Genomic DNA, 20,257 nt, shown 5'->3' with positions numbered 1-20,257 from the left:
GGTCAGTCTGGTTTGACTTCTTGCCTTCCCGGACCCTCTAGACCAGCGGTTCTCAACCTGTGGGTCGCGGCCTCTTTGGCGGTCGAACGACCCTTTCACAGGAGTCGCCTAAGCCCATCCTGCATATCAGATATTTACATTATGATTCATAACAGTAGCAACATTATAGTTATGAAGTAGCAATGAAAATAATTTTATGGTTGGGTCACAACATGAGGAACTGTATTTATTTATTTATTTATTTTTAAATGTATTTTATTGATTTTTTTACAGAGAGGAAGGGAGAGGGATAGAGAGTTAGAAACATCGATGAGAGAGAAACATCGATCAGCTGCCTCCTGCACACTCCCTACCGGGTATGTGCCCACAACCAAGGTACATGCCCTTGACTGGAATCGAACCTGGGACCCTTCAGTCTGCAGGCCGACGCTCTATCAGGGCGAGGAACTGTATTTAAAGGGCCAGAAGGTTGAGAACCACTGCTCTAGACTGAGTGCCCCAGTTGGCGGGTGCGGGGAGGTGTGGCAAGGGATGGATACATGGAAGGAGGTAGCTGAGTGGGTGGATAAGAGGGTGGCCAGGAGGGTAGATGGAGGAGGGGTGAGAAGGTGGGTAAGTAGAGAGGACGGATGGGTTGGTGAGTGAATATGAGTCTTGGTGATCTCTGGAATGCACAAGGCCTTGAAAAGTCAGAGATACCTTGGGCAATTGGTTGGGGATCTGATAAGGGGATTAACCTGGAAAAGTAGGAACTACTGCCCACACACGTACTCACACCCCTCAGCTTTCATTCTTTTCTTTTTTTAAATATATTTTATTGATTTTTTTTTACAGAGAGAAAGGAAGAGGGATAGAGAGTTAGAAACATAGATCAACTGCCTCCTGCACACCCCCAACTGGGGATGTGCCCGCAACCAAGGTACATGCCCTTGACCGGAATCGAACCTGGGACCTTTCAGTCCGCAGGCCGACGCTCTATCCACTGAGCCAAACCGGTCATGGCTCAGCTTTCATTCTTGAGCAGATGCTACACTTAGTCTTCATAGCCTCCATGGCTATTCTCTGGAACCTGGACGGGAAAATGGAAGGTGGAATCAGAGAATGGACGATGGTAGGATTACAGTGCCCTCTGGTGGCCATAAGTGGATTTGACATTTGGTATTTTCAGGTATTTTTTTCATTGTCTGTTCTTCCCACCCTCCTCCTCCACACTAGAATAAACTCCTTGAGGACAGGGATTTCTGTCTGTTTACTCATTGTTGTATATTCGGTGTCTAGAATATTGCCTGGCACATAGTAGGTGCTCAAACCCTGCCCCACCACTTTACTGATGTCCGACCCTGACAGCTCTCTTAACTTCATAAAAGCCTCGGTTTCCCAATGGGTAAAATGGGGACGCTCCCACTACCCACCCCGAGCACTGACTGAGGGAAGGAGATGCACGTGTGCTGAGCAAGGGCACCCGGTCGGTGCGTGCTCCCTTCGCGCTCACCAGCCAGTCTGTGCTGGGCGAGGGGCAGCCTGCGGAAATCCTCCCTACCCAGCCCCAGGCTGGCCAGGCAAGGAGGGAGTGGAGCCCGATAGACAGGCGATACCAGCTGAGGGTGAGATTCCTCTTGGCCATCCGCCCCCTGTCTCCCCCCCGCAACCCCCCAACTCTTCCAGCTGCTCGCATCCAAGAGGCTGTAAGTGCGCTGAGCCTTTGCAGCTGCTGTTCCCTCCGCCTGCATTCCTTCTCCGTCCCCCCAGCCGCACCCACGGTCCAGCCCTGGGAGGTCCAGCCCTGGGAGTGGCCGCTGCAGCCGCCGGGTCCCTGCAGCCACTCCCGGTCCTCAAAGAGCTCTTCCTGCAGGAGCCGCATCTAACTGCCGCCGTGCTCATCGCTCCTTCCAGCGGCCAGCTGATGGCTCTTGGTTCGGAGTCCAGGTCCTCTGGCCTCCACGCTGTGGTCCGGCCCCGCCCAGCTCCTGGCCACGTCCCCTCCGTCCCCTCCGCTGGTCCCAGCTTCGCTCTCCCACCGACAATCCCAGCCGGCGCTGCGCTTTCGCCTGCCCGGGACCCAGTCTCTGGAGGTGGCTGAGGGCTGAGCCCTTCCCAGGCTCAGGGTGAGCTGCAGACTCCGCCCGTAGATGTCCTTTTCTCTCCCCTTTGTCTCATTCCAGCGGCCCCCTCCACCTCCCTCCGTGTATTCCGTCCGCCTGGGTCCTGGGGCTCTTGAGTGAGACTCGGGCCCACTTCTCCCTCTCCTCCTCTCAGGCCCATTCCCTCCTGGGTCCCACCTGCTTTGCTCCCCCAGTTCCCAGCTCATCCAGGGCCCCAACTTCCCTGTGCTCACACCCAGAAGTACCCCTGGTTCCACGGGGGCTCCGTTCTCCTGCTTCAATCAGGCCTGAGGAGCCGGGGCTCAGAGCTTTCCTGCTTCCCCTGGGGAAGGACAGGACTGAGAGTTGCAGTGTGTGAGAGGGGGGACAGGAGCGGCCCCAGGTGGCGCCTGTGAGCTGTGTCCTGCGTGCGAGGAGGGCCCCTCCCTTCCGTTCAGGGTGTTACCAAAGGCAGCGCCCACCCCACCCGGCCTGTCTCTGCTGGGGAGTCTTCCCTGGGCTGAGCCTGCTCCCCGCAGGTCTGAGGGCCCGGGGCTTCCCTGATCTGCCCCTTCCCAGGCCCCTCGGGGTCTCCGGGGTGGGAGGGGGCTCAGGGAAGGGCACCCCCACAGGCGGAAGGAGCCTTTGGGATGAGAGCTGGTTTTCTCTCCTGGCGAAGGGCGAAGAGAGTGGGTTCTGGGAGGGGAGAGGGGCTCCAGACTGGAACCCTCTGGAGGTGTCACCTCAGGGGCCACCTTCATCCTAGGGAGCCCTCGTGTCCGGTTCCTCACAGAGCCGCCCCCCCCCCCGCCCCCGCCCCAGGTTAGAGAGATGAGCCCTGGGCTGGGGCTGGAAGGGGTGGGGAGGCGCCCAGCTGAGCGAGACCTCAGGTGTGTGTTTGGGGAGCAGGATTCAGACTCCCTGCTTAGACCCCTGGTCCTGACTTTGCATGGAAGGAAATGAGCCCCACCCCAGCCCTCACCCTCTCAGCTCACCGTTGCCCTGGCCCCAGCTGCTCTACCGACCTCCTCTCCCAACCGAGGGCCCAGGGAACCAGGCCCGGAAAGGCGGGTCGCACCAAGCAGAGCCTTCACCTTGGGAAGACGCACGGTGACGTCTGCTGGGGCCCCAGGAGGCGAGGGATGGACAGGCTCTCACCTCCACCAAAGAGGCGGCAGCAGTAGCCAGAGGTGAGAGGCAAAGACAATAACCCACAACTAGAGCATCCACCCAGCGGAATGGTCCCTCCGGGCATCCCACCTGATGCCACGTGTCCTCGAACGAAGACGTCATTCATTGCAAAACACATGCCATCGCTCAAAAAGAGCAGTGCCAACCGAACTTTGACCAAAGCTTGCTTCACTCACCACTTCTACTTTACACTGTAGAAAGGGCTCAGCGGGACTGATTTCAACAGAGATGATCAGGTTGTACCTATAACCTGCATGTGCAGGCCACAGCAGCCGCGGGATGGCCGGTGCCTGGCTGACAGTGGCCATCAGACACCGCTGATTAAAGACACAACTTGACTGGCGAGAAGGCAGAGTGTGAAGGAAGTGCACAGCAGGAAAGACAACTCTGGTAACTTCTAGTATTTCCCGAGCGCTTACCACGCGTTAACTACTGCCAAAGAAATGTATAAGGTTGGTCCTTTATTAGACCCATTTTACAGATTAGGAAACCGAGGCGAGCAGAGGTAGAGTCCCAAGAAACCATGTTATCCCGTGGCCAGTGCCCTCCTCTCCGGCGTTAGGAGCGGCGGGCATGGGGCACTGGAGTGGTCCCCTCGGCAAACAGCTTCAGGGAGAAATCCAGGGCTGGGGCCGCCTGGGTCAGCATCCCCAAGGAGATGACATCGACGTCCGGCCCGCAGAACTGAGGCAGGTTGCCCAGCGTGACGCCCCCGCTGGCCTCCACACCCACATGCGGGAACCGGGCCTTCAGCGCTCTGGCCGTGGGGTGCAGCTCCTGCGGGACACAAGCCGAGGGGAGGTGACAGCCCCTGACACGGCCCCTCCCTCCGAGAAGCAGGCCCCGCTCACCTCCGGCCTGAAGTTGTCCAGCAACACAAGGTCCGCTCCTGCCTCTGCCGCCTCCAGGGCCTCCCGCAGGCTGCTGCACTCCACCTCCACCTTCAGGGTAAAGTTGGCCACCTGCTGGGCCCGCCTCACTGCCTGCCAGGCCGGGGGCGAGAGAGACAGGGGGTGGCGTCAGGGGCCCACGGGGCTGGGACTGGCAGGCCAAGGCCCCAGGGGGACAACCAGCGTGGGGCTGGGGACACAGGGCGTCAGGATGGCTTCTTCCGTATTCAGTGAACCCACATGAAATGGTCACTCTTTTGGGTCAAAAAAGAAAAAGGCCAAATATCAGCAATATTTGGCATTTGGATGAATTCAGTTTGACTCAGAGCATTAAACCGGAAGGGCCCTTTAAGAACCTCTCCACAGCCCCTGCGGGTTTGGCTCAGCGGCTAGAGCGCCGGCCTGAGGACCGAAGGGTCCCGGGCTCCATCTCTGTTCAGGGCACGCGCCTTGTTGCTGGGTCCTCCCAGGCCCTGGATGTGTTTTTGTCACATGGATGTTTCTCTCTCTGTGTCGCTCCCTCTCTTTCCCACCCTCCCTGGAAACCAGTGGGAAAATATCCACAGGTGAGGATAAAAATAAGAAAAAAAGGAGCTTTTCACCGGTTCAGGGACCCAAGGCTGGAGAGCCATGGACACTGGACGCCCCACGCTGGTCTTTTGCTCTTGAACATCATGCCAAGCCCGACGCTTGCAGAGAAGCACATCCAAGCCCTCACTTTACAGAGGGGGCGCCTGAGGGGTACAGGGGTCTCATCCCCCTCCCGCCTGCGAGGAAGGGCTGCGGAGGGCCGGGGCCAGAGCGACCTGTCGGCCATCACCTTTCCCCTCCATCACCTTTCCCGCTCCATCACCTTTCCCCTCCATCACCTTTCCCCTCCATCACCTTTCCTGCTCCATCACCTTTCCCCCCCATCACCTTTCCCACCCCATCACCTTTCCCCTCCGTCACCTTTCCCACTCCGTCACCTTTCCCACCCCGTCACCTTTCCCCTCCATTACCTTTCCCCTCCATCACCTTTCCCCTCCATCACCTTTCCCACCCCATCACCTTTCCCCTCCGTCACCTTTCCCATTCCATCACCTTTCCCCTCCATCACCTTTCCCCTCCATCACCTTTCCCGCCCCATCACCTTTCCCCTCCATCACCTTTCCCCTCCATCACCTTTCCCCTCCATCACCTTTCCCCTCCATCACCTTTCCCCTCCATCACCTTTCCCGCCCCATCACCTTTCCCCTCCATCACCTTTCCCACCCCATCACCTTTCCCCTCCATCACCTTTCCCCTCCATCACCTTTCCCCTCCATCACCTTTCCCGCCCCATCACCTTTCCCCTCCATCACCTTTCCCCTCCATCACCTTTCCCACCCCATCACCTTTCCCCTCCATCACCTTTCCCCTCCATCACCTTTCCCCTCCATCACCTTTCCCCTCCATCACCTTTCCCCTCCATCACCTTTCCCACCCCATCACCTTTCCCCTCCATCACCTTTCCCGCCCCATCACCTTTCCCCTCCATCACCTTTCCCCTCCATCACCTTTCCCCTCCATCACCTTTCCCCTCCATCACCTTTCCCGCCCCATCACCTTTCCCCTCCATCACCTTTCCCACCCCATCACCTTTCCCCTCCATCACCTTTCCCCTCCATCACCTTTCCCCTCCATCACCTTTCCCGCCCCATCACCTTTCCCCTCCATCACCTTTCCCCTCCATCACCTTTCCCACCCCATCACCTTTCCCCTCCATCACCTTTCCCCTCCATCACCTTTCCCCTCCATCACCTTTCCCCTCCATCACCTTTCCCCTCCATCACCTTTCCCGCCCCATCACCTTTCCCCTCCATCACCTTTCCCGCCCCATCACCTTTCCCCTCCATCACCTTTCCCCTCCATCACCTTTCCCCTCCATCACCGTTCCCGCCCCATCACCTTTCCCCTCCATCACCTTTCCCCTCCATCACCTTTCCCCTCCATCACCTTTCCCCTCCATCACCTTTCCCACCCCATCACCTTTCCCCTCCATCACCTTTCCCCTCCATCACCTTTCCCTTCCATCACCTTTCCCGCCCCATCACCTTTCCCACCCCATCACCTTTCCCCTCCATCACCTTTCCCACTCCGCCGGCCGCCACCACGTGGTTGTCCTTCACCATCACCAGGCCGCCCAGGTCGTAGCGGTGAGAGGCAGCTCCGCCCACGAGGAGCCCATACTTCTCCGCCAGCCGGAAGCCGGGCGTGGTCTTCCGCGTGCCCGCCACCTGCCCGGCCCAGCCCGCGCCCCTGGCGGCCGCCACGGCCGCCGCCGCCTGGCTGGCCACCCCGCTGCAGCGGGCCAGCGCATTCAGGGCCGGTCGCTCCCCCAGCAGGAGGCCGTGCGCGGGGCCGCGGACCTCGGCCACCTTGGCCACCGGCACCAGCTCTGCGCCCTCAGGGAGGAGCCAGGAGACCTGGCAGTTGACTTGGGCAAAGATGGCATCGAAGAAAGGCCGCCCAGCCAGGACGCCCGGGGACTTGGCCCACAGCGCCGCCTGCGCGGGGGCTGCCCCTGTGGCCCAGGCCGCGTAGTTGAAGCCTGGGCAGTCCTCTCGGAGCCAGCTGTCCGCCAGGGAGGCCAGCGTGGCCGGGGGCAGCAGGAGCGCCAGGCCTGGAGGGAGAGAGAACGCGCTGAGGTCCGGCTGCCTCTCTGTGGCCCCGGTGATCATCAAACCACAGCGGCTCTTGAGCAATGCAGGGGTTGGGACAGCAGCCCCGAGCAATTGAAAACCCCTATATAGCTTTCTAAACAGTATTTTAATTGCCCAGCTGGCGTGGCTCAGTGATTGAGCACCGACCCATGATTCAGGAGGTCATGGTTTGATTCCCCATCAGGGCCCATGCCCGGGTTGCAGGCTCCATCCCCAGTGTGGGGTGCGCAGGAGGCAGCCAATCAATGATCCTCTCTCATCGTTGACGTTTCTAACTCTTTCTTCCTCTCCCTTCCTCTCTGAAATCAATAAAAAAAGACCTTTTTAAATAAATAAATAAATAATATTTGTATTGATTTTTAGAGATAGAGGAAGAGAAACATGAATGTGAGAGCAGAACATCAATGGACTGCGTCCTGCATGCCCCCTACCCAGGAATCAAGGCCGAAACCCAGACATGTGCCCTGACCAGGAATTGAACCAGCAACCTTATGGTGCACGGGATGACGCCCGATCAACTGAACCACACCTGCCAGGGCTCCCATATAGCCTTTGACTCCCCCCAAACGCCAGTGACCCCTCGGTATCAGTGGGGGATTGCTTCCGGGACCCTCCCCTCACTGATACCAACCTTCACGGACGCTTAAGTCACCGCATAAAACACTGCAGATCAATGCATCCCAACCATGGCTCCAAACAGTACAAGTGTTTATCGGAGGAAAAATTGCATGTAAGGGGGGCCCATGCAGTTCAAACCCGTGTTGTTCAAGGGTCAATTCCATTTAACAACCAGCAAAATCGGGCACTAGCCAACCAGGGTGAAGCTCCGGGGGTCCCGGGAGAGGGGCTGGGGTGCTGGGAGGCCCCTGTGGACTGGTCAGCGTCGCCAGATTGAGCAAATAAAAACACACACCACCTAAATTTAAATTTCTGACCAACATCAAGGATGTTTTAGTATAAATATATCCTAGGTGATATTTAGAACATACGTTTACTTTAAAGTCTCTGTTGGTGCCCTGGCCGGGGAGCTCCGTTGGTTAGAGCATTGTCCCAGTGAGCCAAGTTTTCGGTTCAGTCCCTGGTCAGGCACATGTCTGAGTCAGCCAAAGACTGCATAAGTGGGTAGAGCAGTAGATCAATCTCTCTCTCTCTCTCTCTCTCTCTCTCTCTCTCTCTCAAATCTGTAGGCTAAAAATTTAAAAATATATCTGTCGGTTATCTGAAATGCAGATTTTAACTATGTCCTGTATCCTCTCTGGCAGACTTAGCGCTAGGGCAGCAGCTATGGACCAGCCAGGAGCGGAGCGAACAGCATCTCCGTCACCTGCTGCCTTCCAGTCCGCCTGGAAGCCGCCAGTGAAAGACAAGCTGGGTGTCCCTCAGCCAGGCGTCTCCACGGCACAGCGCTTTGAAGCTGGAAGCGCAGCGTTTTCTAGGTGCAGATGGGACAGAGAGGAAAGGCAGGTAGGCCGAGGTTCACACAAAGGGCAGCAGGTCAGACCAGCCAGGCGTTGCGGTCATGGCGCTGACCCTCTAACGTGGCCCTCTGGCGTGGAGCCCCCCACACACACCTGATGTTTCAATAAACTGTCACCCATCTAGAGATGGGAGCCATACAAGGAGGCTGTCCACAGGGACACTGGGCTTGAGCCCCTCTCTGTGTGGCACAGCTGCAGGAGTGTGGCTGAGTCCTTTGCCTGTAAAATGACAGCTGTGGGCACGGCGGTGGGTCTCTGAGGTCCTTCCTGCTGTGAGTATGGGCCAACGTGCCTCCCGCCTGTCGAATGAATGTGATGACAGCAGAGGAGGCTCAGGCATGGGGCATCATCCCCACCTGTCGGCCAAGAGCAGATCTGCAGCCTCAGGAAGCCCCCGGAGAAGGGAGGCCAACGGGGCAGCCGGTGAGGGAGCTGGGTTGGGTTGGGTTGGGTTGGGCTGGGTTGGGTTGGGCTGGGCTGGGTGGGGTTGGGTTGGGTTGGGTTGGGTTGGGCTGGGTTGGGTTGGGTTGGGTGGGGTTGGGTTGGGCTGGGTTGGGTGGGGTTGGGTGGGGTTGGGTTGGGTTGGGCTGGGTTGGGTGGGGTTGGGTTGGGCTGGGTTGGGTTGGGTTGGGTTGGGCTGGGTTGGGTTGGGCTGGGCTGGGTGGGGTTGGGTTGGGTTGGGTTGGGTTGGGTTGGGTTGGGTTTGTTACCGCACTTTTGTTCCAAGTTGAAGTAACGCCGTGCACTCTGGCTCGCTCTACTCTCAGAGGCGGGCTCTTCTTCCCCAAAGCCAAGAGGCTGCTCTCCACCCCTCACCCCTGCCCTCAGCCACCGTCCTGCCCTCGAACCGAGGCCTCCTGCCCCACACTCTCTCCCACAGCCATGCCAAGTGGCCCCCGCTCCTCTCCCACAGCCAGCGGTGCCCTGGCGGGGTGCTGGGAGCAAAGCACAAGGGACAAAGACGCAGCCCCGTCTCCCCTGTTGGCATCGGGGCCCCGTTCCAGGCAGACTCGGTGCAGGGGCATTTGCTTTTTAAAGCGAATTTGAATCTTTCCACTGGCGAGTGTCAGGGAAACAAACGGAAGCCTCTGTACAGACTGATTCATCTCTACGGTGGAACTCTACTCGGCAATGAGAAGGGAACCAGCCACCGAGACACGCAACGGGGACCCCTCTCAAGCGTGTGGTTCGAAGGAAAGAGGCCGGTTCGAAGGGCTGCATTCTACCTGACTCATCCAGATGACATTCTGGAAACGGCAAGCTCATAACCACAGAGAGGAGACGGATGTTTGCCCCGGGGTGGGGAGGGGCTGGCCAGGAAGGGGCAGCACCCGGGAGTTTTTGGATGTGATTGAACTATTCTAGATCTTGTCTGAGATAGTGGCTACACGGCTGATGCCTTCATTAAGCCGCATAGAACTTCACAGAGAAAAGGGTAAATTTTACTGTCCATGATTATAGCTCATTAAACCTGACCTGAAAGTAAAACAATAAACAAGTAAATTTGAGTGGATCACTCGCCTGTTTAAAACCCCACTTTCACCCTGGCCAGTGCGGCTCTGTTGGTTGACCTTTGTCCCTTGCACCAAGAGGTCGCAAGTTCTATTCTCGGTCAGGGCACATGAAGGCAGCCGACCCATGTTTATCTCTCTCTGGCTCTCCCCTCCTCTCTTTCTAAAATCAATAAAAACATATCTATTTTTTTAAAACTCCCCACTTTCTTTTTTTTCTTTTTTAAATATATTCTATTGATTTTTTTACAGAGAGGAAGGGAGAGGGGTAGAGAGCTAGAAACATCGATGAGAGGGAAACATTGATCAGCTGCCTCCCGCACATCTCCCACTGGGGATGTGCCCGGCAACCAAGGTACATGCCCTTGACCAGAATCGAACCTGGGACCCTTGAGTCCGCAGGCCCATGCTCTATCCACTGAGCCAAACCGGTTAGGGCAAAACGCCCCACTTTCATTGTATTAGCTTTAGCTCTCTTGACTTCTTTGCATTTTTAATATATTCTTTTGACAAATCTTCCTTGAGCAACTGGTCAGTGCCAGGTACTAATTGGAGGTGACAGAGTGGGCAGCTGTTTCTCTTAGCTTTCAGGCCTTAGCCCAGTGGTTCTCAACCTGTGGGTCGCGACCGCTTTGGTGGGTGGAAGGACCCTTTCACAGGGGTCGCCTAAGACCATCGGAAAACACATAGATAATTACATGTTGTTTTTGTGATTAATCACCACGCTTTCATTATGTTCAGTTTGTAACAATGAAAAGACATCCTGCATATCAGATATTTACATAACGATTCATAACAGTAGCAACATTACAGTGATGAAGTAGCAACAAAAATAATGTTATGGTTGGAGGTCACCACATGCTCACTCCGCTCCTTGCTCCTTCCCTCCCATCACTCCCCAGCCGTGTGTCCCCTCTGGGGGCAAAGGTATGTCTTTCCAGAGCTTCTGGCTGTGTCGCAAGTGCCTGGCACAGTGAACCAGATGAATGTGCTGCTCTGAGTGGGCAAACACAGCCAAACATTGGAAGTTTTCTGTTGCTCAGCTTAATACGAAGTGTTCAGTGACACAGCCTCGCAGAGGCCACACGGCGGAATGAATCAGAGTCTAGACTCTGGAGCCACAGGGCCTGGGCCTCAAGGCGGCTCTGCCTCCTTCAGCTGAGTGATCGGGGCCAGCGACCCACCCTCTCGGGGGCCTTAGGCTCCGCACCTGCAAGGGCGATAATGCTAATAATCCCCTCACGGAGCTGTTATAAAAATTAAGTGGGTTAATATTTGCAAAGTGCTCAGGGACGCTGTCTGGCACATGGCAGGCGTGTTTGCTGAAGGAATGACTGAAGCGTTTACTGAGGGTGGTGGGAGCGAGAGGCAGAAATGACTAAGAGCCCCTGGGACAGGCGGCAGTTCCAGTGGCCTTGAAGGATGAGTAACGTTTGCCAAGCAGAGGTGTGGGGGGGTGCGGAGGCGGGCGAGACGGTTCAGGCTGAAAGAGCAGGTGCTCAAGGCTCAGAAGCAAGAAAATAGAGAGGGAAGGACGGCCGAGTAGGGTTCGCAGGAGAAATGGTGGGAGTTGAGGCCAGAGAGAAAAAGGACTAAACTAGCTGGAGTCTGGATAGATCGCAGGAGCCGTAACGGAATTGTAAGCACGGGAATGACATGATGGTGACTTTTTCTAGAAGGGTCACTCCAGCCATCAACTGGAGATGGGTTGGGGGCAAAAGGAGGTACAGCCATCGGCCAGACAAAAAGAGATGCAACCCCGAATCGGGCGGGAACCGCAGGCCTAGCAGGCGGAGGGCACAGGTAGTTCCTGAGGCGGGAGGTACAGGACGCGCAGCTAATAAGATGGAAGCCTTGGTTTCCGTCCTGGCAGCTGAAGACGCACCCAGAGCTGTTCAGGGAGGAGAGGGTGGAGGGGAGGATGGGACCGCAGAAGACAGCAGCCCTCTCTGCCTGTGTGTGGCCACCGGGCCCACAGCCTTCCCGCTCTCACTGGGCCTCACCACAGGACAGCGTCCCTCCCTCTGCAAGTACAGACCCAGCCTCGCGCCGCCCTGATGGCCCTGGTGGCCCTGGTGGCCCTGATGGCCCTGGTGGCCCTGGTGGCCCTGGTGACAAGGCTTATAAGCAGCAGAGCTGGGGAGGTTTTGGGGGAGGCGCGAGAGTGACTTTGGTTTTGCAGATGCCACGGCTGTGAAGCCATCAGGAAAGGTGATGGCTGTCCCCGGTGGAGGGTAGGAGAGCGGTTCTGGAGCTCAGAAGAGATACAGGGATGAGGATTGGAAACTTGGCAGCCGCCAGTGGACGTGGCTGGCGACTGAGCATGGTGGGTGGGGAAGGTCACCTGGCCAGGGAAGAGGAGGAGGCCCCGGGAGGGAGGGGGTGTCTGGATTTCAGGAAGCAGGGTGTGGCCCTGGCCATGTTCTCAGTGGTTAGCGTGTCAGCCCACACCCTCAGTCAGGGTGCATGCAGAAGGCAGCCAGTCGCTGGGTCTCTTCTCTCTCTCTCTCTCTCTCTCTCTCTCTCTCTCTCTCTCTTTCTCTCTCCTTCCAATCTCTCTGAAAAGCAATGGAAAAAATATCCTCAGGTGAGGATTAACAAGGGGTGGGGGGAGAAGCAGGGTGTGAACAGAAGCAGAAGGAAGGCGGACCGGGGTTGGGCTCAGCAGCGGGCAGGCCTTCCAGAGCAGTTCTGGTTCCGTGAGGTTGGACAGGAGCCACGTGTCGTGGTCAGGAGTGTGTGGGGGTGAGGGCGCGGCCAGTGGGTGTGGACACCCCTGCAGCAGAGGCTGAGGGAGCGGGGCCCCACCGCTGCCCATGGGGGGGGGGGCGGGGGGGGCGGGTGTCACCCGGGCAGCTTCCCAAACCCTCGGCCGCGCAGGCCCACTGCAGACCCCCTGCATCCGGTCTTGGGGGCGGGGGGTTCCCAGGCACCCGGTTTTCGAAGCCCTGCCCTGTGGCCCAGATGCACACGAGGGTGAGAACCAATAACACACAGACCACACACTGACGCCCCGTTCAGATGAAGTGGCCGGAGGCGGCAAATCGAGAGACAGGCTTCCGAACAGCGCTCGCCTGGGGCTGGGAATGAGCTCACCGACAGGAGACCTTCCGGGGCGGAAATGCTCTATGGCTGTGCAACTCGGGAAAGTTACAAAAATCACTGAGTTGTCTGCTTAACCAAATAAGATCCCGTGCTCTGCGGGAAGGAGGAACCATGCTGCAACCCCCCCCCCCCCCCCCCGAGAGCCGGTGCAGCCAGGAGCTGAGCACCGAGAGCCACCCTGGAGCTCCCGGGGCAGCGCACACCGCCACCCGCAGCGCCCTCGGCAAAACAGATCAGGCTTCCAGATGCGGCCGATGGACAGAGGAGCGCAGGAGGGCATCCGCAGGGCTGCAACCAGCAGGGTTCGGACCAGAGGAAACCCTACAGGGGATAACCCGGTCTCTTCAGCAAATGCATTGCAAGGCAAGAAAAGGTTAAATAATCTTAAAGCACGTACTAACCAATCAATCACAGTGTATCCATCTTATTTGTAACCTAATTCAAACATACAAATTGAAACGAAAGTAGGACATTTATGAAACAAATGAAAATCTGAACACTGTCTGGATATTGGATGACATTAAGAGAACTTTTAAAATTTAGTTGTGATCATTGCATTGTGAGTGTAATAAAAAGAAGTCATGCCTGGCTGGTGTGGCTCAGTGGTTGGGCATTGGCCCACGTACCAAGAGGTCACCAGATGGATTCTCGGTCAGGGCACTTGCCCAGGTTGTGGGGCTTGATCCCCAATGGGGGGCATGCAGGAGGCATCCAATCGATGTTTCTCTCTATTCCCCACCCTTCCTCTCTCTCTAAAATCAATAAACACACACACACACACACATATATTTAAAGCCCAGCCAGTGTGTGCCAGTGGTTAAGCATCAACCGATGGACCAGGAGGTCACTGTTCCCTCAGGGCACATGTCCGGGTTTCTGGGCTTGATCCCCAGTCGGGGGCGTGCAGGAAGCAGCCAATCAATGATTCTCTCTCATCATTGATGTTTCTGTTGCTCCCTCCCTCTCTGAAATCAATAAAAATATTTTTTTGAAAAGAAAAGTCATTATATTTTAGAAAATACATGCTAAGAAGTTAATGTATAAGAGCTGGTTTTTAAATGTATATTTTAATTGATAACATTAAGATAATTTAATGTTAACAACCTGGGCCTGTGCCCTGAGCAGGAATCGAACCATGACCTCCTGGTTCATAGGTCGATGCTCAACCAGTGAGCCACACTGGTCAGTCCGAGAGCTGGTTTTGCATTAAGGTGACCCTGGGAGGCAGAAAGAAGGGGGGTGTGTGTGTGGCTGGGGCTGGACTGGCCACAGCTGATGGTTGCTGAGGCTGGATGATGGGTACATGAGGGTTCATCAGATTTTTCTGTCTATGAGAATGTTTGACATTATAATTTTAAAAAATTGGAAAGAGAGAGAGAAGAGAGGCCCCTCATTTGAGACGGGGGGGGGGGGGCGGTGGGCGGGGAGCAGTGGTTCTAAACCCGGGCTCCACAATGGAACTGTCTGGGAGCTTTGCAAGATGCTGGGCCCCACCCCCGGAAAATCGGATGTAACGGGTCTGGAATGTGGTGACATCATTCTCATTCGCAGCAGAGATGGGAGCTCCTGCCCTGCAGGACAGAGGGAAGCTGCCACCCATGGTGCCTGCTGGCTGCCCGCACTTGCTACGCCTGCTCTGCGCGGGCACAGTCCTGCTCGCAGCTTTTCACGGTGGAGATCACCCGTCTTCACAGGTGGAGAATGAGGCTCAGAAACACAGAGGCAGTTACTGAAGGGCAGAGCTGGGAACCACCAAGCGCACCAGCCCTGCCTCCGCCTCCGCCGCCGCCACCCGCGGGGTGACCGCCCGCCCCTTCCTTCGAGATCAGTTCTTCTGATGGCCTGTGGCAGAGGCAGAGGCCCGGGCTCCACCAGGTCGATTCTCGGCCAGGGCACATGTGAGAAATAAACAAACAGGCCTGGCACTGGCTCTCCTCAGGCCCTGACTCCATGCGTTTCCAGCCAAAGGGGCTCCTTTGAAATGCAGGCTCTCTGAGCGCGCCGCTGTGAGGGAAAGTTATTTTTATAACTTGACCGAGTTGTGCAGCCACCACAGCTGCAGCAGCTGGCGGGGGACCGGACGGGCACGCTGTTCCCCCTGCCGCTCTCTGCCCTGGCACTGGTGGTGAGAGTTCCCTGGAGATGCCTGCCCTTTCATCCTCGCTCTCTCAACCCGATACCTTCCTAATTGCTTTCCCAGTGTTTTATTAAAATTGGCATCTCTGGCCCCGCCCTGCGGCTCAGATGCTTGGAGCGTCCTCCCTACATCAAGGGGCCGCGTGTGCCCGTGTGCCCCGGTCTGGGCACCTGCGGGGGGTGGGGGTTGGGGGTTAGGGCTTGGGGGACTGACAGCCTCTCTCTCTCTCTCTCTCTCTCTCTCTCTCTCTCTCTCTCTCTCCCCCTTCTCTGCCTCCCTCTAAAATCAATTTTAAAAATAATAATTTTAAAAGAGAACTGACGTTTTCAAAAAGTTGGTGTCTCTGTTTCTGAGGGTACTTCCTGCGTCTCTCTATACACCTTACAGGGAAGGGTACAGATAAACTGGGTCTGGCCCGACATACGGAGACCTTCCCCGCGGGCAGCCTTGCTGGTCCTGTCTGTGCTTCCAGGTTGCCCTGGCTAGACAGGGGCCCGTTGCCAGCATCGGCTTCCATCCCTCATCTTCCCTCCCTCATGCCCGGTGGGCGGACAGACAGGGCGGCTGTGCCAATGGGCCGAAATGAATATAACAAATGAATATAACAAGTCTAGGTTCCGAATTGTATGTGTTGAAGTGGCCTGTGTTTGTAGCCACGGTGGTGTTACAAGAGGCTGACAAAGGCCTCCAGCTAAAACCAGGTAATGATGGTTTCCCCAATTTACAGGGGGAAATTCATGTAGATAGAAGTTGTCAATTTTAAAGTTTTTGTCTTTATAAATTTTTCTTAAACTCTGGGGCCTACTGCCACTTGTCTATAATCAAATACGGAATGCCGTAATGTATAGTAAAAACAGCCAACACTTTTACTGTCCTTCCTAGGCACTGTGCCAAACATTTCATCCTCACAACGACCCTATGGGAATACTACTATCATCCCCATTTTACAGATCAGGAAACTGAGGCACTGAAAGGGCAAGTAACTAGCCCAAAGTTCACACAGTGGGAAGTGTGCTCTCAGGAACACCCGCCCAGGCAGGCGGGCTCGAGTCCCCTCACTTACCCCACCTCACTGTTAGACAGACCTGAGCAGAGCCAGGACGATGGGCCATGGACAGAAACTCACCGGGGCAGGAAACCCGGGTGCCCAGCAAGGGGCAAAACTGGGAAAACAAGGGCCTCGCCCCCAGGGCAGCCTGCCCTCCCCTGGCTTATCACTGGTCTGGCGGGTGAGACCCCTGACCTTTCCCTCCCTAAGATCACATCTAGGCCTCGGTTGTATTTCAGCTCCCGGCCCCAGAAAAGCAGCAAAACCAGACAAGGGATGCCAGGCTGCCTGGGCACCAGCTGCATTGACTAATGACCCCTGCCCTGGCACCGACCAATCAGTGGAGACCACGACCCTGAAAGAGCACAGCTGGGAAGCTGATGAAATTCTATTCAGACCCTCCCCTGGACCTTCCCAAGATTTCCACCTGCAAGAGTGCAATAAATATGCTAGGACAAAGCAGCCTGCAAGAAACAGGCCAGGCCATTCCCCCACAGGCACGGACCCCCCAACCTCTCAGGGACCCCATGAGGCTTGCAACCAAGGGAGCCGTGGGCCATCAACTCGTCCCAGGCTCACCCCTGACCTGTCTCCAAGCCCCCTTCTCTCTGCCCCCCCAGTGACCAAAGCAGCCCCGCCGGGCTCTCCTGCTGCCTCCTCTAAGCCCGTCCTTGTGTCACTGCCCTAAGCGTGTTTTTGCTGCCACCCTGGACCCAACACCCTTTGGCTCAGTGCCTTGCAGCCCTATCTCCATTCCCCATGCCTTTTCCTTAACTACATTCAGTTTTTCTCTATTCACCATCTGAGATGGCTATTTAGCCTGCCCATGCACCACCAACTTGAACCTTTCACTCGCCACACTGCCATTTAATCTAGCACTAAGTCATATTTTAATTCAGCATATGTTTATAATATCAATATTCAGAGTTCCGTAAGCCGCAATCAGGGCTCCGGGGCCCTGTCCCTGGTGCTGGAGCAACAGCCTGGACTGGGAGTCAGAAGCGCCTGGGTTTGAACCTGCTCCACCACCCACACTCGGGGCAACGCCAGGCGGTTTGCTAACCTCTCGGAGTCAGTTTCATGAGGAAATCACAGAGCGGCAAAGAGGAGGGAACACGGCGATGACATCCAGTGCCTGAGCCGATGCCTGGCCAGGTCTTGCACGCCCAGGCGTCTGACCGGCAGCTTTGATGATCCATTGGGCAAACACCAGGTGGAGACAGAAGCTGGTTTGCACTGCAGCTTCTAGATTAATGCTCTATTCTTCCCCCTTTCTCTCTAGCGAAGAGCAACAACCTCCACGTCGGGCCCAGTGTGGTCACCCAGCATACGAACGGTACAATAATCCACAGGATCTCAGAGCAGTTGGAGGGCAGCAAGAGAGAGGGCCGAGGGGTCGGCTGGGGCCAGACCGAGCAGGCCTTGAGTGCCAGGAAAGAGTTAGGGTTCTGCTCAATAGGCCGTGGGAAAGCACTAAAACTTTTCATCAGAAGTCACAGCATCAAACATGCTCTTTGAAGTTTAACTATTTGAATGGTGCCTCTGGCTCCTCACAGATGGAAGCCGGAGGCTGCTGAACTGCTGGGCAAGAGGCAGGGAGCCAGGTGAGGTGTCAGGAGGGCATCCCTCCTGAGCTGTGAGCAAAAGGGCCCGCTACCTGCACCCAGTCCACAGACTTGGGGCTGGGCTGCCCGCTCGCACCTCGGCCAAGCCTGACCTCTCTGCCTTTGCCCACCAGCCCGCCATCTGCTTCTGCCCCAACTCTGTCCTCACCACTCCTCCCCCCCCAGGCCCCCCGGCCCCCAGCCTTTGCCTCACCCCCTTGGCTTGCCTGCTCCCTCCCGGCTTAATTCCCTCGGCTCAGTGACCCCAGTGCCAGCCCTTCCGAGCTGCACGTCAGGTGTGGTCACCTGTGTGAAGGCAGCGGAGGCCCCCCCCCCCCCCCCGGCCTCTCTCCCAAAGGGATGGGAACAGCACGGGAAAGGGCGCAGGTGACGCCAGAGAGGTAATTGCATAGGCCGCGGCCACTGTCCAGGTATTGGGGTGCGAGGACAGTGAGCAGTAAAAGCTGACCCTGAGGTTCCCAGTCTGAGCGGGAGGGGGTGAGGCACGAGCAGAAATGGAGCTGGCATGGCAGGGGGAGGTCCAGGTGGAGGCGGGCAGACAGGGCTCCCAAAAATGGAGCGGAGGCTGCGGAGGCCCCGGGCTGCAGTGACAGGTACGAGGGACGCCTCTGCGCAGGCATCACACCGAACCCTCACCACGGCCCAAGCGAGGGCATGTTTTCACCTCCTCAATGAGGAGCAGGCCCAGCAAGGCTGAGCATCTTGCCCGAGGCCACACAGCGGCCTCCCCCCCCTCCCCCTCCTCCCCCCTCCCCCTCCTCCTCCCCCTCCCCCTCCCCCAGGGATGGGACTGGAACCCAGGCTCTGACTCTGAGGCTCTTTGTAAACCCAGAGCTGTTTGGGGCCAGAAGAGCTGCTTTCAGACCACAAGGGGGCTGGGCACACGGGGGCACAGGGCCAGCAGAAGCCGCAAACCAGGGCGGAGGTCAGAGCTGGGGAGCGAGCCCAGTGGAGACTCAGAGCTCACAGATGGGCCCCTTCCACGCACCCTGTCATCTGTCCTCCTCACACGCTTGTATTGTCACTTTATAGGTGCAAGGAGAGGGGCTCTGAGAAGCCAGGTGGCTTGCCCAAGGTCAAGTTTCTGGTGGGGCCTGAACCTGCCCCCCACCCCCGCGGCCCGCCCTTCATTCGGCATTTAGCGACATCACCCCCCCACCCCACCCCCCACCCCGCAGAGGATCGCTGGACTCAAGACCCTCCCCCACCCGCGGCAGATGGGGCAGGACTTGGCTCCAGCCTCTCCAGCTGCCAGCCAGGGGCAGAGTCCAGAGCTGGCCCCATCCAGCCTCCCACCGCCTGCCCCAGAGCCCCCAGGAGGCGGCCCCTCCGGGCACCCCGCCTTTGCTGGGGCTGAAGCCCTTTCTTGGCCAGAGCTCCTTGAGGCCCAACAAGGAGGAGAAAGCAGCGGGAGAGGGGCCTTTGGCGGACAGAAAGCAGTGCCTGGGGCCCAGAGAGGCTGGAGGGATTGGGGGAGGTGAAGACCCCCATGGACCAGAGGAGCCTCGGTCTCTGGTGCGGGGGGAGCGATCAGGGACTGAGATAAGTTGGGAGGGGGAGCGGGGCAGGGTGGGGGGAGGGGGGCGCAGGGGAGAGAGGTCTGGGGGCTCCTTTACCTTGGGGATCCATGGCGGCTTGGAGCTGGCTCAGCTGCTCAGATCCAAAGTTCAGAGAGCTCTGGGGCGGGGGGTGGGGCTGCCCGGGGAGGGGGAGGAGGCCCCAGTCAGCCCTTCCCGGTTCCCTGGAGCTCCCTCTTGTCCTTGTTCCCGGCGTCAGGACCCCTGGCGGTGTGGTATCTCGTCTGCTTTCCAGGCTCCGAGGGGAGCTCTCCTTGGCGTAACTCGGAAGTCCTCCCTCTGAGCCAAAGGCCTGTTCTCTCCACTCGCCCAGCGCCCAGGGTGAGAGGCCGAGGGTGCAAGAATGCGCTCCCCACCCCTCCCCGTGAGGGCCGGCAAGCCCCTTAGATGGTGCCCTAGGTCACAGTGGTCGGCAAACTGGCTAGTCAACAGAGCCAAATATCAACAGGACAACGATTGAAATTTCTTTTGAGAGCCCAATTTTTTAAACTTAAACTATATAGGTAGGTGCATTCAACTTTAAAGTCACGGTTTTCGTCTTCCGTGTTTCTTTGCTTCTTTGTAGCCATCTCAAACAGGGCACCTAAAACATGTTTCATTTTATAATAACAAAGCCACCAGCACAAAAGAATTGCAATTCTTAAATTGATGGCAAAAATACCTGTAGGATTTGCAGCTGGTTGGAAAAAAACAGGTAACTTTATGCTTCGAGTAGGTACTTTTGTCACCCGCGCGCGATTTGCGGACGCGACCAGCACTAACCACTGCACAATGAGACTGCGGGCTGACCGGCTCACTCAACTCCTGCATGAACGGTGCCCGCCTCCCCCGCGCTGCGTCGGACCCCCACTTCTTCTAAGGCCACTTCTTCAAAATAAAATAGACTGGCCCAGGCCGAAAACCGACTTCTGCGCACGGGCCACGAAGTTT

The 20,257-nt window shown here is 57.1% G+C and overlaps 1 protein-coding gene across 3 annotated transcripts; it reads right to left on the bottom strand.

The window, feature by feature from the left end:
• Positions 1–3,713: 3,713 nt before the first annotated feature.
• On the bottom strand, positions 3,714–19,437 carry QPRT (quinolinate phosphoribosyltransferase). Of its 3 annotated transcripts, none has more exons than XM_059692309.1 (4): positions 19,367–19,437; positions 6,271–6,806; positions 4,124–4,255; positions 3,714–4,049 (listed from the first exon to the last, which is right to left on the bottom strand). In XM_059692309.1, exons 1-4 carry the CDS (start codon positions 19,377–19,379, stop codon positions 3,831–3,833), a joined length of 900 nt encoding a protein of 299 aa, XP_059548292.1. In that variant the 5' UTR covers positions 19,380–19,437; the 3' UTR covers positions 3,714–3,830. The 3 variants fall into 3 exon arrangements, with proteins under 3 accessions (XP_059548292.1, XP_059548291.1, XP_059548293.1); XM_059692308.1 differs by lacking the exon at positions 19,367–19,437 and adding an exon at positions 9,868–9,990; XM_059692310.1 differs by lacking the exon at positions 19,367–19,437 and adding an exon at positions 8,441–8,607.
• Between the last annotated feature and the right edge of the window lie 820 nt (positions 19,438–20,257).

The sequence above is a fragment of the Myotis daubentonii genome, chromosome 4, assembly GCF_963259705.1.
Source record: "Myotis daubentonii chromosome 4, mMyoDau2.1, whole genome shotgun sequence".
Taxonomy (NCBI): Eukaryota; Metazoa; Chordata; class Mammalia; order Chiroptera; family Vespertilionidae; genus Myotis; species Myotis daubentonii.
This window is presented reverse-complemented; position numbering and strand designations above follow the sequence as displayed.